This window comes from Anastrepha ludens, chromosome 3, assembly GCF_028408465.1.
Source record: "Anastrepha ludens isolate Willacy chromosome 3, idAnaLude1.1, whole genome shotgun sequence".
Taxonomy (NCBI): Eukaryota; Metazoa; Arthropoda; class Insecta; order Diptera; family Tephritidae; genus Anastrepha; species Anastrepha ludens.
Window position 1 is genome coordinate 126,804,586 of NC_071499.1, and position 15,390 is coordinate 126,819,975.

At 35.9% G+C, this 15,390-nt stretch overlaps 1 protein-coding gene across 1 annotated transcript; it reads right to left on the reverse strand.

Annotated features, from left to right (window-relative positions):
* Positions 1-12,072: 12,072 nt before the first annotated feature.
* Positions 12,073-15,156, reverse strand: LOC128859110 (protein giant). The gene is made up of 2 exons (XM_054095850.1): positions 14,787-15,156; positions 12,073-14,669 (listed from the first exon to the last, which is right to left on the reverse strand). Exons 1-2 carry the CDS (start codon positions 14,839-14,841, stop codon positions 13,216-13,218), a joined length of 1,509 nt encoding a protein of 502 aa, XP_053951825.1. The 5' UTR covers positions 14,842-15,156; the 3' UTR covers positions 12,073-13,215.
* Positions 15,157-15,390: the final 234 nt, after the last annotated feature.

Consider the following 15,390-nt stretch of genomic DNA (forward strand, 5'->3'; position numbering starts at 1 on the left):
CCGTTTTTAAGGTTTCAGAGTTGATGCTTTTATTTAATTTTGCATGTTTGTATTTTTAGTCTATCAATATCAAAATTGTTCTACATCTGCTACCAACTTTAAAATTTTCAGTGATTAACAAAAGGTTAAAGTGTTAACAATTATTTGAATTCTACGCGAGTCGGTAAATAAATCTTAAAAGCCTGAATACAAAATTTTTCACACTAGAAATTGTTAAGTTTATTAAAACACGATAGCAAACTTTAAAGGTGCCCTAAATTGCAATTTTTGTTGTTGGTGTTTATTAATTACGCCAATTAAAAATGGGAAAAGAACAATACAAAAGGCGCATCAGAATATTTTGTTATATTTTGTCATCAGGGCGAAAATTCAATAACTGTTACAAGCTATTGTTGTTGTAACAGCACTAACATTCCCTATAAATGAACGGGTAATAACTGTTACAGGCTGTTAAAATCTTTTCCACTTTATTTAATATAAAAGAAAAAAATATTTTCACTCTTCACGCCAAAATTCAGCCCACATTGTGTGTGCGTGTGTATATCCAAGTCCGAATACACAAAAGCTACAGCTGCTGCTTAACGCGAACCTTATCAACAATTATGAATTTCGGTAAATTATAGAAAAGCATGCCTTATGTCTAACTGGCATAAATAGTGCGAAAAAATAATAACTTGAAAATTAAAAAAAAAAAAACAAATACAAATATAAAAAAATCCTTGTACATAAAAAATCAATTGAAAAAAAACTTTAAACCACAACAATTTCTTCATTGTGTATGTGAGTATAAGGGGTTGTACTTGTAATTGAAAAAAAGAACTTATTGTTAATTAAATAAAATGTCTAATAAAACGTACTTGCAGCGCATGTGTTGAGAACATTTGAACACAAATAAAAATATGCTGCATATGTGTATGTGTAAGCTATCAGCAAAGTGGATGTACGTTAGTGGTAGTAAACTAGTATATTAAAAAACTTTATATATTATTATGTAAAATTATTATTATTATGATAAATAAAATTGATACATATATAAAAACAACAACTGGTATACATACTTAAACTCTTATTTATGATTCTAAACAGACTCATGAAAAGAAAATAGTAATAATGATTAAGTAACTGATACTAACTACATTTACGAGGCCTACAAACATACATACATGAATACTTACAAACACCAAATTAAGTAGCTACAGTGGAGTTGTATGAATTGTATTTATAGGCAAGCCTTTTTTCTACAGCGTCCAGCAGGAAATAAAAAATAAAATAAAATAAATAGTGTAAAAATATTAAGAGAGTTTAAAATATAAAATAATTCAATTTGTAATAAACCAAATTACGTATTTTTTCTCATTATTATTTTACTCCCTCAAGTCTGTTGGTTGGTTACATATTTACTTTGACAAAAATGAGTTATTACTTTTGTAGTTTATGATCAGAACAGTTTTTCGTAAATTTGTGTAATTTTTTTAAATAAAACATTCTCACGTAAAAGTCAAAATAATAGGACTATGAATAAGTTCGTTGCGGTTTTACAACAGATGGCGTAACTTGATTATTATTCCATCGATCCACATTTCCAAACATTCATTGGAGAGCTACTGTCGTAAGGCACAAACGTCAGTATAAGTTTTTTATTTGAAGCGTAAACAACAATATTTTTACCACACTTGAAAATGTCGAATCTCGTGCCAAATAATGTGTTTTTGCGGGGAATTCTTCTTCATTATTTTAATATGAAGAAAAAAGCAGCCGAAAGTCATCGTATCTTGGTGGAAGTTTATGGTGAGCATGCTCTATCTGAGCGAACGTGCCAGAAGTGGTTTGCACGCTTTAAAAGTGGTGATTTTGGCTTGGAAGACGAAGAACGCGAGGGTGCGCCGCCAAAGTTCATGGATACCGAATTGGAGGAATTGCTCGATCAAGATCCGGCTCAAACGCAAGAAGAGGTTGCAAAAACTTTGGGAGTTGATCAATCAACCATTTCCAAACGTTTAAAAGCCATGGGAATGATCCGAAAGGTAGGCCATTGGGTGCCGTATGAATTGAAGCCAAGAGACGTTGAACGCCGTTTTATGGCATGCGAACAACTGCTTCAACGGCACAAAAGAAAGGGTTTTTTGCATCGAATTGTGACTGGCGATGAAAAGTGGGTCCATTACGACAATCCAAAACGTCGGGCAACGTATGGATACCCTGGCCATGCTTCAACATCGACGTCGGCGCAGAATATTCATGGCCTGAAGGTTATGCTGTGTATCTGGTGGGACCAGCTGGGTGTTGTGTATTATGAGCTACTGAAACCGAATGAAACGATTACGGGGGATGTCTACCGACGACAATTGATGCGTTTGAGCCGAGCACTGCGAGAAAAACGGCCGCAATACGCCGATAGACACGACAAAGTTATTTTGCAACATGACAATGCTCGGCCACATGTTGCACAAGTGGTCAAAACATACTTAGAAACGCTCAAATGGGATGTCCTACCCCACCCGCCGTATAGTCCAGACCTTGCGCCATCCGATTACTATCTCTTCCGATCGATGCAACATGGCCTGGCTGACCAGCACTTCCGTAATTACGATGAAGTCAAAAAATGGATCCATTCGTGGATTGCGGCAAAACCGACCGAATTTTTCACAAAGGGAATCCGTGAATTGCCAGAAAGATGGGAAAAAGTAGTAGTAAGCGATGGACAATATTTTGAACATTAAATTTGTAACCATTTTACGTCAATAAAGTTTCAAATTTCGAAAAAAAACCGCACGAACTTATTCATAGTCCTATTATTAACTTTTTCTAAGTATTTTGTGTGAAATGGAGAAAATTTGTGGTTTTTGTTTTATAACTAAAACTTTTTCGTCATGCACGCTTGAAAGTTTTTTAGGCCAAGCGCCTATTTGGAATGAGTGTCTTCGTTTAACAAATAGAGGTGCCTACCGTTTCAAGCTGCCTCCGACATGTGGTTTTTTGTGAGAAATTTTTCCATGGCAGAAATATATTCGGATTCTTGCCATTGTCCGTTCTGCAGCGAATAATGTTGACGCTTAATAATCGACTCGCCGCAGAAATTCAGTCGGCTAAAGCAAACGCTAAAGTGTAGGTATATGTATGTGCCTGGTAAAAATATGTACACAGTTTGAACTTTTTCGTTTAACCAGCCGACTAAATGTTGGCCAAAATTCGACATTCGCGTTGGAATAAAACTCGAATTCGAATTTTCAATTTGCGGTTTTGCTAAATTAAAGAATCAGATACGGCTATCTGGTATATGTACATACATATACATTAGGGTGCCTCACTAACAAAAAGTTATGGTTTTTTTCACCGGAACTGTGAAACTTATTAAATTTTAAGACTTTTGCCAAAAAAAATTTAAGGCTTTCGGAAAATATTAAGATTTGCGTTCAGGTGGGTTTAAAAAAAGCCCCAGACCGAATACTTTTATGTATAAAATTTGTTTTTAAAAATAATTTTCCAAAAAATAACCCCGGTTAATAGAATAATTCAAGCTTAAAGGTCTGCATCCGTTATATTTATAAAAAAATCGGATTTTGTAGGTACATGGTAAATGTAAGAATGTTGGATGAATGAATAGTTTTGCGCCACCTGCGATATATTTTTTCCTTCAGCTGCGAGTTTTTAATAGGCTCGTTAGATTTGAGCATTTAAAAATTCGATTGATTCGCTCTCACAAGAAATGTGCGCATTTTTATTTAAAGTGAAGCTTTTCGGAATACTATATTTCTGTCACGGTGACATATGTATGTACATACATTACGAGTAAGTGGCAAGCTGCTACTTTCGGAAGAAGTCGGCGAAGCAAAAAGAAAGAACGAAGAAGAAGCTTAGTTTTTAAAAATAATAAGAAGGTAATTGGAGCACATACACACAGTCTGGCAGCTTTACATTCATGAAAGTTTGGCTCATTAAAAAATATTTTGAAGTTATAGAACTGGAAAACTTAGCATTTTTAGTTAGCTTATTTTCTTATTAGTCTGTAAGAAATTGTAAATTAAAAAGTTCAAAGTTTATAAATATAAAAAAAATATATAAATGTTTTTTTTTCTTTTTTGCAACTTGACATCTCAAAAATTAGGTGAAATTGAAATAATTTTTTTTAATTTTTAGAAAGATCTGAGTGCGGCTTATTAAACTTTTTAAGAAATTGTTAGTCAAAAAGGATGTAAATATGCAACAAAATAAATTAATTAATGAAATTTGAAGCTTTTGTTTTAATGACGTTAATTTTTGTATTGCTTTTTTTCTTTTAAACATTTGGAAAATTAATTGAAATATAGAAATACTTTATTTCTGATTTTTCGAAAGTTAGAGGCAAGTTTTATTGAATGTAATAGAAAATTTTCAATTAAGAAGGTTACAAGTATTCAAAAGCGTAGACATAAAATAAAACAAAATACTTAATGATTTCCTTTTAAATTTTCACATTTCGAAATTTAAATTAAATATAGAATTTTACTATTGATAATTTTCCAAAAGATTTATCTCGGCCTTGCAAGACAGTATACAAAATTAATTATTCGAGTATTAAAATCCCGGAAACTAAGCGAGAATGGAAATTTTTTGAGCCGCCTCGAAAACAGCAATATTTCCCTAAATGCAAGGAGTTTGAGTAAACGTCAAGGAGTACATCTGACATTTTAGTAGATAAATCCAAAATAATATCTCTGTGGAAACTTCTTCAAGGCGAATCTATTAAAGGTGGTAACCGTAAACCAGCTGATTTGTTTTCTTTTTTCTTTCGCCGTGTCCATCCGGATGTCAGCATAAAATAAAATGACGAAAAGCCGTCGCATGCTTCTAGTTCGAACTTCATGTCGGCTGTTCCATACAGTTAGTTCGACCTTTTCTTTTTATTTTCTACTTTCTTTTGTCGTGATATTCTAATGTACAAAAAGTTGTTGTTGGTCTTTTTTTATATTATTTTTATTACTATTGAAAAATTTAATATTTTAATTATTATAATTCAAATATTTTCCATACATATATTTATTTACATATTTTAATCATTTTAATATTTTCTTTTACTTTTTGTCCCCTTTTCATTCTTTCTTATTTTATTGGAACTGTTTAAATAATTTTAGTTTTAAATTTTTTAAATATAGTTTTTTGTAGCCCCACCAGAATTTCCTAAAACCATTAAAATTACTTATAAAAATTTACTACGAAAAAAAAATAATGATGTAGATCATCTTCTCACTGTCAATTGTAAAATAATCGAATTGAGTGGAGATCTGCGCAAACATTTTTGTCCGACAGCAAAGAAGAAGCGCACACCCATACTAAACAGTGGAAGAAGTGTGCGAGAAATGATGGATAATATTGCATACATATTATATAACGGTGGATAATTGTTGTATTTTTGAACATATATGAAAAAACGGGGAAAACAAACGGTACATTATATGTATGACGGTTGATCTAAAGCGTATAAAAAATCATTAAAGGCAGTAAGAAATTAATAAAAATGTAATAAAAAATAAAAATCCAAGCCTAAGAAAGTTAATGGCACGAAAACTAGCGGTATATATTAACAAAACAAAAAGAAAAACTAATAGGACTATGAATAAGTTCGTGCGGTTTTTTTTCGAAATTTGAAACTTTATTGACGTAAAATGGTTACAAATTTAATATTCAAAATATTGTCCATCGCTTACTACTACTTTTTCCCATCTTTCTGGCAATTCACGGATTCCCTTTGTGAAAAATTCGGTCGGTTTTGCCGCAATCCACGAATCGATCCATTTTTTGACTTCATCGTAATTACGGAAGTGCTGGTCAGCCAGGCCATGTTGCATCGATCGGAAGAGATAGTAATCGGATGGCGCAAGGTCTGGACTATACGGCGGGTGGGGTAGGACATCCCATTTGAGCGTTTCTAAGTATGTTTTGACCACTTGTGCAACATGTGGCCGAGCATTGTCATGTTGCAAAATAACTTTGTCGTGTCTATCGGCGTATTGCGGCCGTTTTTCTCGCAGTGCTCGGCTCAAACGCATCAATTGTCGTCGGTAGACATCCCCCGTAATCGTTTCATTCGGTTTCAGTAGCTCATAATACACAACACCCAGCTGGTCCCACCAGCTACACAGCATAACCTTCAGGCCATGAATATTCTGCGCCGACGTCGATGTTGAAGCATGGCCAGGGTATCCATACGTTGCCCGACGTTTTGGATTGTCGTAATGGACCCACTTTTCATCGCCAGTCACAATTCGATGCAAAAAACCCTTTCTTTTGTGCCGTTGAAGCAGTTGTTCGCATGCCATAAAACGGCGTTCAACGTCTCTTGGCTTCAATTCATACGGCACCCAATGGCCTACCTTTCGGATCATTCCCATGGCTTTTAAACGTTTGGAAATGGTTGATTGATCAACTCCCAAAGTTTTTGCAACCTCTTCTTGCGTTTGAGCCGGATCTTGATCGAGCAATTCCTCCAATTCGGTATCCATGAACTTTGGCGGCGCACCCTCGCGTTCTTCGTCTTCCAAGCCAAAATCACCACTTTTAAAGCGTGCAAACCACTTCTGGCACGTTCGCTCAGATAGAGCATGCTCACCATAAACTTCCACCAAGATACGATGACTTTCGGCTGCTTTTTTCTTCATATTAAAATAATGAAGAAGAATTCCCCGCAAAAACACATTATTTGGCACGAAATTCGACATTTTCAAGTGTGGTAAAAATATTGTTGTTTACGCTTCAAATAAAAAACTTATACTGACGTTTGTGCCTTACGACAGTAGCTCTCCAATGAATGTTTGGAAATGTGGATCGATGGAATAATAATCAAGTTACGCCATCTGTTGTAAAATCGCACGAACTTATTCATAGTCCTATTATAATGAGCATAAAAGAAAATAAAGCTAATAGAATTATTAAGTAAAACTTGAGTACGAATTGGTATATAAGCAAAGAATTATCGAATAAGAATTGAAGTAACATTGTTTCAAAAATTTTATAAAAGATTAATGAAGCTGAAGCCGTGTACAAATTCTGCGTGTACTAGCATAAAATGTCACACTGTGTGACTTCTATTGGCGAAAATGGTAGTGAAAAATAAAAAGAATTTTATATATTTTCTATTTTTCTCCAAAACTTTACTCCTAAAATTTATCCCTTGAATTAATTTACTTTTGGTTCAACATTTTCTAGCGCCACAGTAGAAAGAGAAAAAACTAACTATATATACTTGTAAGTTACAATAAATTTAAAACGATGCTGAAAATAACTTCAGCTGCTAGAAATACAAATCGTGGTAGTAATTGTGTATGTGAAAAAGAAATAATTTAATTAAAATAATGAAAGGAAATAAGTAAAACGTTAAGCGTAAATTTAGTAATTAAAAAAATTTGAAAAAAATAAAACAAAATAAATATAAAAAAATATATATATGAAACAATAATAAAAATATTGTTTTTAGTGTTTAATTTAGAGGTTACATAAACAGGATAAGAATATAACAGGAAGAGTAATCAAATCGAATTAAGTATCAAACGGTTTAGTATAAAAGGGAGCTGGTCATATTGACATTGCTGGTAACTGCGAAGCCGACGAGTTGGCCAGACAAGGGACCTGTGAGGTAGTGTGCCCGCGAAAGGAGAGGACCGGGATCCCCTTGAGAACCTGCGCTCCACTCTTGGAAGGGTGGGCTTTGCACCAACTCAGAGAGCGCTGAGCAGATACACGAACGTGTAAGGTTGCGAAATCCTTCTGGTCACGTTTGGATCGGAGGCAGACAAAGAAAGAGGGAGAAACCCGACAGAGAATTAGAGAGAGAGAGAGAGCATATATATCTAAATAAATTTACAACATTTGCAGAGAATACAAAGAGACAAACCGCACAAACAAGGCAATAAATCCGACACCGGAATGGATAGCACGTTATAGTACGCACAAGCACTAGCCAGGAAACGGAAATAAGCGCCAAAAAGTAGGCACCATAAAAACCCCAAAAAAATTGGGACCAAAAAACCCTCCAAACAGTAGACACCAAGGAAGTATAACGCCAAAAAGGAGACACCAAAAATATATTTCCTACAAGTTTGCACCAACAAACAAGCGCCAAAAAGTAGGCAGTGTTATTTCTCGTTAGAAATTAGACACGACAAGCAAAAACTCAGGAAAAATAGCTTAATGTGTATCTAAGATATGTATAAGGTATAGCTCCCTCCCTCCTTTTCCTCTACGTTATATCTGTTTTCTCTCTCGCGGAACGAAAATGCCCAAAACGTTGCATGGCCTTGAAATTTTACCCTCCATTCTCGCTCGTCCATCGACGCCTAAGAAGTTTCACTTCAACCTAACCCCCTAATAAAAAGCCCCCAAATGCGGTGTTTTTGCGTTTTTATGCGAAAGACGTCGTGGCAAAAAAGTGTGTGTATGTGCGTGTAAATTCTTGTGTCTTATTGCTTCCATTGCTTTAGCCTACTCTTGCTCTTCACAAACAAACAATTCCCCTTCCTTTTGTTTGTTTCATGGGCTCTGACGACACGGCGAATTCGGAAGGCGCAATCTCTTTCTTTATCATTCTGGCCGCCACCTAAGGTACTCAATTCGCCTCACTCTTTTCCTTGTGAGAGCGCTTTCAAAATGTACTTTTTTTATCCTTAGTCAGTGATGCCACAGCGGAAGAAACATTAATTGGGTATTCTTTAAAAACAAAAATTGGGACTATTGCAGTTTCAACACCGCCACACTACATATCTTTTAAATATGTGTGTATGTATAGTTCCAAGGCCGGAGATAATGGAATTGTGATTTCCTTAATTTGTGATAAATTACAAACAAACAAAAAAAAATTCCAAGCTTTAAAAAGTTACAAATTACACGGTGTGACAAAAAAAACAAAATTAAATATACTTTTATGGAGACCTAGCACAACTTGTAGGTATAGTAAAACTAAAAAAAATGGTATAGGAGAAATTTCCAATACACCCCCGAAATCTCATTTTATGGCCAGAAAACCGTTTTTCAGTAGGTTGATGTGAACAATAACTCCTAACTTCGCCAATTTCCATCCGATTTCGAATTTGTTTTTTTAGTTCGAAAGAACAAAAACAAGCCTTTTTGACAGTGTGTTGACAATTTTTCTGAAATGACAACTGACGAGACTGTAGACGGAAGTATTCGGAATTTTTTTATTTTTTCTCTATTTTTTCAACTTTGACATCATTTTTACGATACTATCCGATATTGAGGATGTTTTTTAGTACACTACTGTTATAGCAAATTTAATTCTGCGTCGGATGAGCTATATTTGACTGTAATTGAATTAAAATTTATAGAGTTGTGCGAGTTTTAAGATTTTATTTTTTTTACTAAATTTATATGTACGTATAGCTGAGCTAAATGAGAATAAGGGCGAGTTTCGAAGCATGAAAATGATAGCAAGTGTCAGTATAAACACATCATAAGTACGAAACAGTACAGGTTTAAAATTTTAAAAGATGTCGGGAAAAACTAATCTTCATTTCAAAAATGTTTGCTAGACCTGCTCCGTTTATAAGAGTCATCACTTGTTTTACGTTTCAAGGACCAGCAGTAATCAGCAAGCATGTTGATGGAGTTCTTCCCTTGAAAACGTTTTTCGATGACTCCTATCTCCTGGTGAAATCGTTCACCCTGTTCATCGCTCATCTGGCCCAGGTTTTCCGGGAAAAAATTCAAATGTGAGTGCAGGATGGACATATTGCATTCCATTTTTTCGTACGCACTCAAAAACTCTTTGACGACTTCAACATAATCAGAGCTCTTTTTATTTCCAAGGAACTTCTCACACAATGATTTAAAACTTTCCCATGCCCGTCTTTCCACTGCACTGAGCTTACTCGTAAATTTCTCACCTCGCATGAGTTTTCGAATCTGAGGCCCGACAAGGATGCCTAAAATTGTAATAAACTGTAAACTACTATTAACAAATATGAGAATAATGTGTTACCTCCTTTTAGCTTTGCATCGCTGACTTTAGGGAATGCAACTTCTTTCAGGTGACGGAACGCTTCGCCATCGACTTTTAGTTTTTTCAAAAACTGCTTCGCATACCCAAGTTTCAGGTGCAGTGGTGGCAAGATAACATTTTCTGGTCGGACAAGTTAAGGGTTCAAAACATTTTTTAGACCAATTTTGTAGAGTTCACGTGTTGGCCATTCAGTTTTTGCATAGCGATTCGGGGCACGGCTATCCCACTCACAAAGATAGCAAGGGTACTTGGTGTATCCACCTTGCATACCGAACCAAATTGTCAATACTTTTAGGTCGCTTACTATTTGCCATTTATATGCACTGTAATTGATAAGGCGAAGTATTTTTTCAAAATTTTCATATGTTTCCGTCATGTCAATTGCGTATGCTAATGGAACTGATGGTAATATATTTTCGTTGTGTAATAACACAACTTTCAAACCTAGAATAATAATAATATCATACAAATTTTAATTTCAAGACGCAAGTGAGGAATATTGGAAGAGCACTTACTCATGCATGATCCATCAATGAAAAGTCGCCACTCATTTGATTCGTGATAATAGTCCAAGAGGTAGAATAATTATTTTACATTCGAGCAATAAACAAGTTTGCCATTCTCTTCATCAGTTTTGAATACTTTTCTGTAAGAAATTCGATCATCATCTTTCCGGAAATACGTAATTCTGAAGTCGTCATCAACTAAATTCCATTGTTTAAATCGAGAAGCGAGCGTTTCAGATTGTCTTCTAGAAGTAAATCACGAGAAAGATCCTGAAAATCGGAATTTGATACAAGGTGTCGTTCTGAAGACTTAGAATCAGACGGAAAGTACTCTTCATCATCACGTTCATTGTTATTAGTTTGATCATCATCAGCAATGAGTTGAACTTCCTTCAGTTCATGACGTGCAGTTGAGTCAATTATATCGTCCAAGACTACGGGTTTCTTAACAGTTGCTACATCAGCATACTTTATGTGCTTTCGAGTTTTATAATGATGACCGTTTACGTCCGTTTTACAAAAGTAACAGTCATCTGGTTTATGATAAGGCTGATGATGCCATATCATCGGAGAATATTGAGAAATTCTACTTTTCTGGCAACGTTTTGATTTATATCTCTTGAATTTCAATGAGCACTCAGTACAAGCAAATTCCGGTTCATACCAGCGATCAGAAGTAGTATATGTAAGCTTAAAGAAATCGTTGTAGCCATCAACCAGAGATTTATTATTCTGTAACTTCAAACGATGGTTTTGATCCACCAACAAACCACATATGAAACAAAACTTATTCCGATTATCGCACATTAAAACAATAAAACTTTGATGTTTTAATAAGGTTATATTATAATAACAAACTTCAATGGACTGTGTGAACTTAGGTACACTTGCGAGCTTTTTCATATTTTTATTGAAAAAGAAATGCGTGATAATATGTTAGATATTTTCGAAATTTCTAACCAGTTCTGTTGTATGCAGTACAGTGTACTCCTATGTATACATATATACTCCAATAAATATTATGTATCTATCATAATAATAACGCATCAAAACACGCCCTTATTCCGATTTAGCGTCAGTTATAGCTACATACCAAATTAGTAAAAAAAATAAAATCTTAAAACTCGCACAACTCTATGAATTTTAATTCAATTACAGTCAAATATAGCTCATCCGACGCAGAATTAAATTTGCTATAACAGTAGTGTACTAAAAAACATCCTCAATATCGGATAGTATCGCAAAAATGATGTCAAAGTTGAAAAAATAGAGAAAAAATAAAAAAATTCCGAATACTTCCGTCTACAGTCTCGTCAGTTGTCATTTCAGAAAAATTGTCAACACACTGTCAAAAAGGCTTGTTTTTGTTCTTTCGAACTAAAAAAACAAATTCGAAATCGGATGGAAATTGGCGAAGTTAGGAGTTATTGTTCACATCAACCTACTGAAAAACGGTTTTATGGCCATAAAATGAGATTTCGGGGGTGTATTGGAAATTTCTCCTATACCATGTTTCTTAGTTTTACTATACCTACAAGTTGTACTAGGTCTCTATAAAAGTATATTTTCACTGTCGCACAGTGTTATTTTTGTTAATTTATTTCTTGTTTTACGTATTTGCTTTTGTTACCAACTACTTGTTTTATATTCAAAAATATTTCAATATTTGATAATTTAACTAACATCCTAATTTTTGCTTATTTATGTACTGGATGGTTTTTTTTAGTTATATATTATATATACATACATGTATGAAGGATTCCTTAGAGCTATTTTACAATATTCCGAATGTTTGTACGTAGGCGTTCAATATCGCCATTCAATCATTCATCACTCAAAAACTGAGAGAGCAAAGTTACAGTTCGAGACGTTTATTTTGTGGTGGAGAAATTTTTAGCCAGCAAAAATTATCCAGCACAAATACATGATTTCAAAGAATGTGATTCGAAGTCTTTGTAAACAAAAAAATGCGACTGAATTGATTTTTTCACCATTTCTTAACAAAAAACACATTTACAATTATGCTAACTAATTTTAAATACACTTAGTGGTTTCATTCCTCGTTCGCTTTACACGACAACTATGTGAACTATATTTTCTAAAAGAGCTCTGTAAATATTGGCAATAACTTAAATACATACTTATTAAAAAAATGTTTGAGTGCCGAACGAAAAGTCAAGAATGATGCTTGATGAGGACTAATTTTTTGGACGAGTACAACTACATATTTACATTTCTTCATTTTTGACTATAAACCGTATTTAAACATCTACTTCGCTTTAAAATTCGAATATCTCGAAATTATAACAATAAATATTTACAAATTAAACTATTCAGACTTTTAAAAATAGTGCAAATTCTTTAGATTACTAGTTTACAAAACTGTAACTGGCTTTCGTGCACGGCCGCTTTTGACGCCATTTGTGCTACGTTCTTGACTCTGGAGCAGTTTAAATTCCTACTTATCCTCAATTGACCCCGACATACTAAACATATGCCCAGCATATGAAGGCGCTCCGCACGACACTAACCACCTTTTAATATGCCCCATCAAAACCACTCATCTAACACCTCTTTGGCTCTGGACCCAACCTCTGAAAACAGCAGGTTTCCTGGGCCTACCGTTAGATGAGCTGGCAGGGATAAGTATACTGCTACAACAACAACACCATTTGTGCTTGTCTTTGTCTCTACCCCTATTTTCAATTACTCCTCACAAATTTACACGTTTACCATCTTGGATGTGAAGGCAGCCAACTGCGCTTTAAGCGCGTCAATTTGGCAGAGCAGTTCAATGTTTTGGCGTTCTAAGTAGGCGGCGCGTATGGCGATTTCATCCTCCTTAATACGGCGCCGATCGCGTGACTTCTTGGCGGCCGCATTATTCTTGCGGCGACGCTCATAATAGTTGGCATCTTTGATCTGCCCACTGGTTGAACTGCTATTGTTGTTGTTGGTGCCGCATTTCTTTTCACATGTCTGATTATTGTTGTTACTTTCGTTAATAGCGTTTGCTGACGAGCTAACTTTTTCTGCCTGGCCACCAGCATAGGAGGAGTCACAATCGCTCGACTCGTCAACGCCACCACCATGACGCTCCTCGCCCTCACTGCTGCCACACTCAGGCGCATTGCTGCTGGTGTTACTGGTGCGACGTGAATTCATGCGACGCATCTTGGGGTTGGTGACTGTGCGCGAACCGCCATTGCTATTGCGTATTTGCTCCAATACGCGCTTGCGGTACTCAGTGTAGCGTTCGACGCGTGGATTGTCCAACAGCACATCATTGGCGGCAAAGTTGGCGGCTATGACGAGCGGATCACGTGGAAAAGCTTTAAAGGGGCGCGTTGACTTAAGCGAATTCAAGGCAGCACTGCTGCTACTAGATGCAGAATTTATTTGTGTCACAGGCGATTTGCTGCGTCCTTCAAGACTGGACACTGGTGAAACTGCAGTCATGTGCTCTTCTTCAGATTTGATGCTATGTAGAGTACTACTGGGTGTAGCAACAGCGGCTGCGGCCGCTGCAACCGCAGAAGCAACAGCAAGACAATTGTTGGAGATTGGTGTCTGCGCGGCAAGCAATGACGGTGCAGTGGTGATTGATGGCGTAACCGGTGTCAGGATTTGTGATGTCGTTACTGTGCCTTCTTTGTCGGGTTGGCCAAATGAAGAGTAAAGCGCTGGATAGAATGAAGCAAACGGAGGCGTAAGGTGATTGAATTGCTGCTGAGTACTGTATAGCAAATTAGAGGGAATCATCGGTTTCTGCTGGCTACGTGTTGGTGACCCTGCACATGAATCGTCGGCGAAGCTCGAGTTCGTGTTCTGTGGTGAGGGTGTCTTGCGTGCCGTTTCGACCGAATCACGGCGTGAAAGATCGAGAACTTCGCTTGTTGATTGGTGTTGACCCGTGCGCTTGGTTGGTGAGTAGCCACCAATCAGCGCTTGTTGTTGCTGATGCTGTTTATAAGCGAGGGCAGAGTAGAGATCGAGTTGCTTGACATACGATGACGGGAGGGCAACATGCGTTTGGTGTTGTAGCGCATGATAAGGAAGTAGATGGCTCGCGCCGTACGCTTGGGGCTGGAGGGGGTGGAAAGGTCGATGTGAGAGGTGTGCGGCATGTTGCGAGGACGTCGGATGTAGTATGTTTTTGTGCTCTGGTATATGGCCTATTGAATAATTCTGATTAGTTTTGTTTCTAATAAAATTTAATTAAAAAGCGAATTAAAAATGTAGTTTTACTTCGCATACACTAAAATTTTATTTGAATTTTTTTTTTAACTCACCATTATTAAAATCCAGTGAAAATTGTTCAGCTATAACTTTTTCGTGTATCATCATTTATATATTTTTTTCTTTTTTTACTATCATTTAAAATTGTAATTTTATTTATTTATTAATTTTTAGACTAGTGTTGTTCTATTTTACTCTCGTATATAAAATTTTTCAACTATACTCTACTGCTGTCAGACTATGACTGCTCTGCACACTCAGTCCATTTATGCCTTTATATGCTCAGTTGCTTGCGCATCGAGTTCGTAGCTTCTCTTTAATTGTCTTTGCACCGTAGTACGCCTATCCTTTGGTTTTGTGATGGGTACTCTTGTTTAAACAATTATGCATTATCGGTATTTTGTTTGTTTGCCTAGAATGCCGCTGCCGCCGAAACGATTATCACAATGACAATGATTGCTTCTCTCGCTCCGAGCCGGTTCTCTCTCTCTTACTTCATTTAATCTCAGCTCAAAATATGAGCATGTCCACCAATAACACCATGAATACGAACACACACATGTACAAATATTTCGTTTGCAAATGCAGTTCCAGCATAGTATAAAACACGGTACTTTAATAGACATTGTTTTGTGAGGACAAGAAATGAGAGAACTT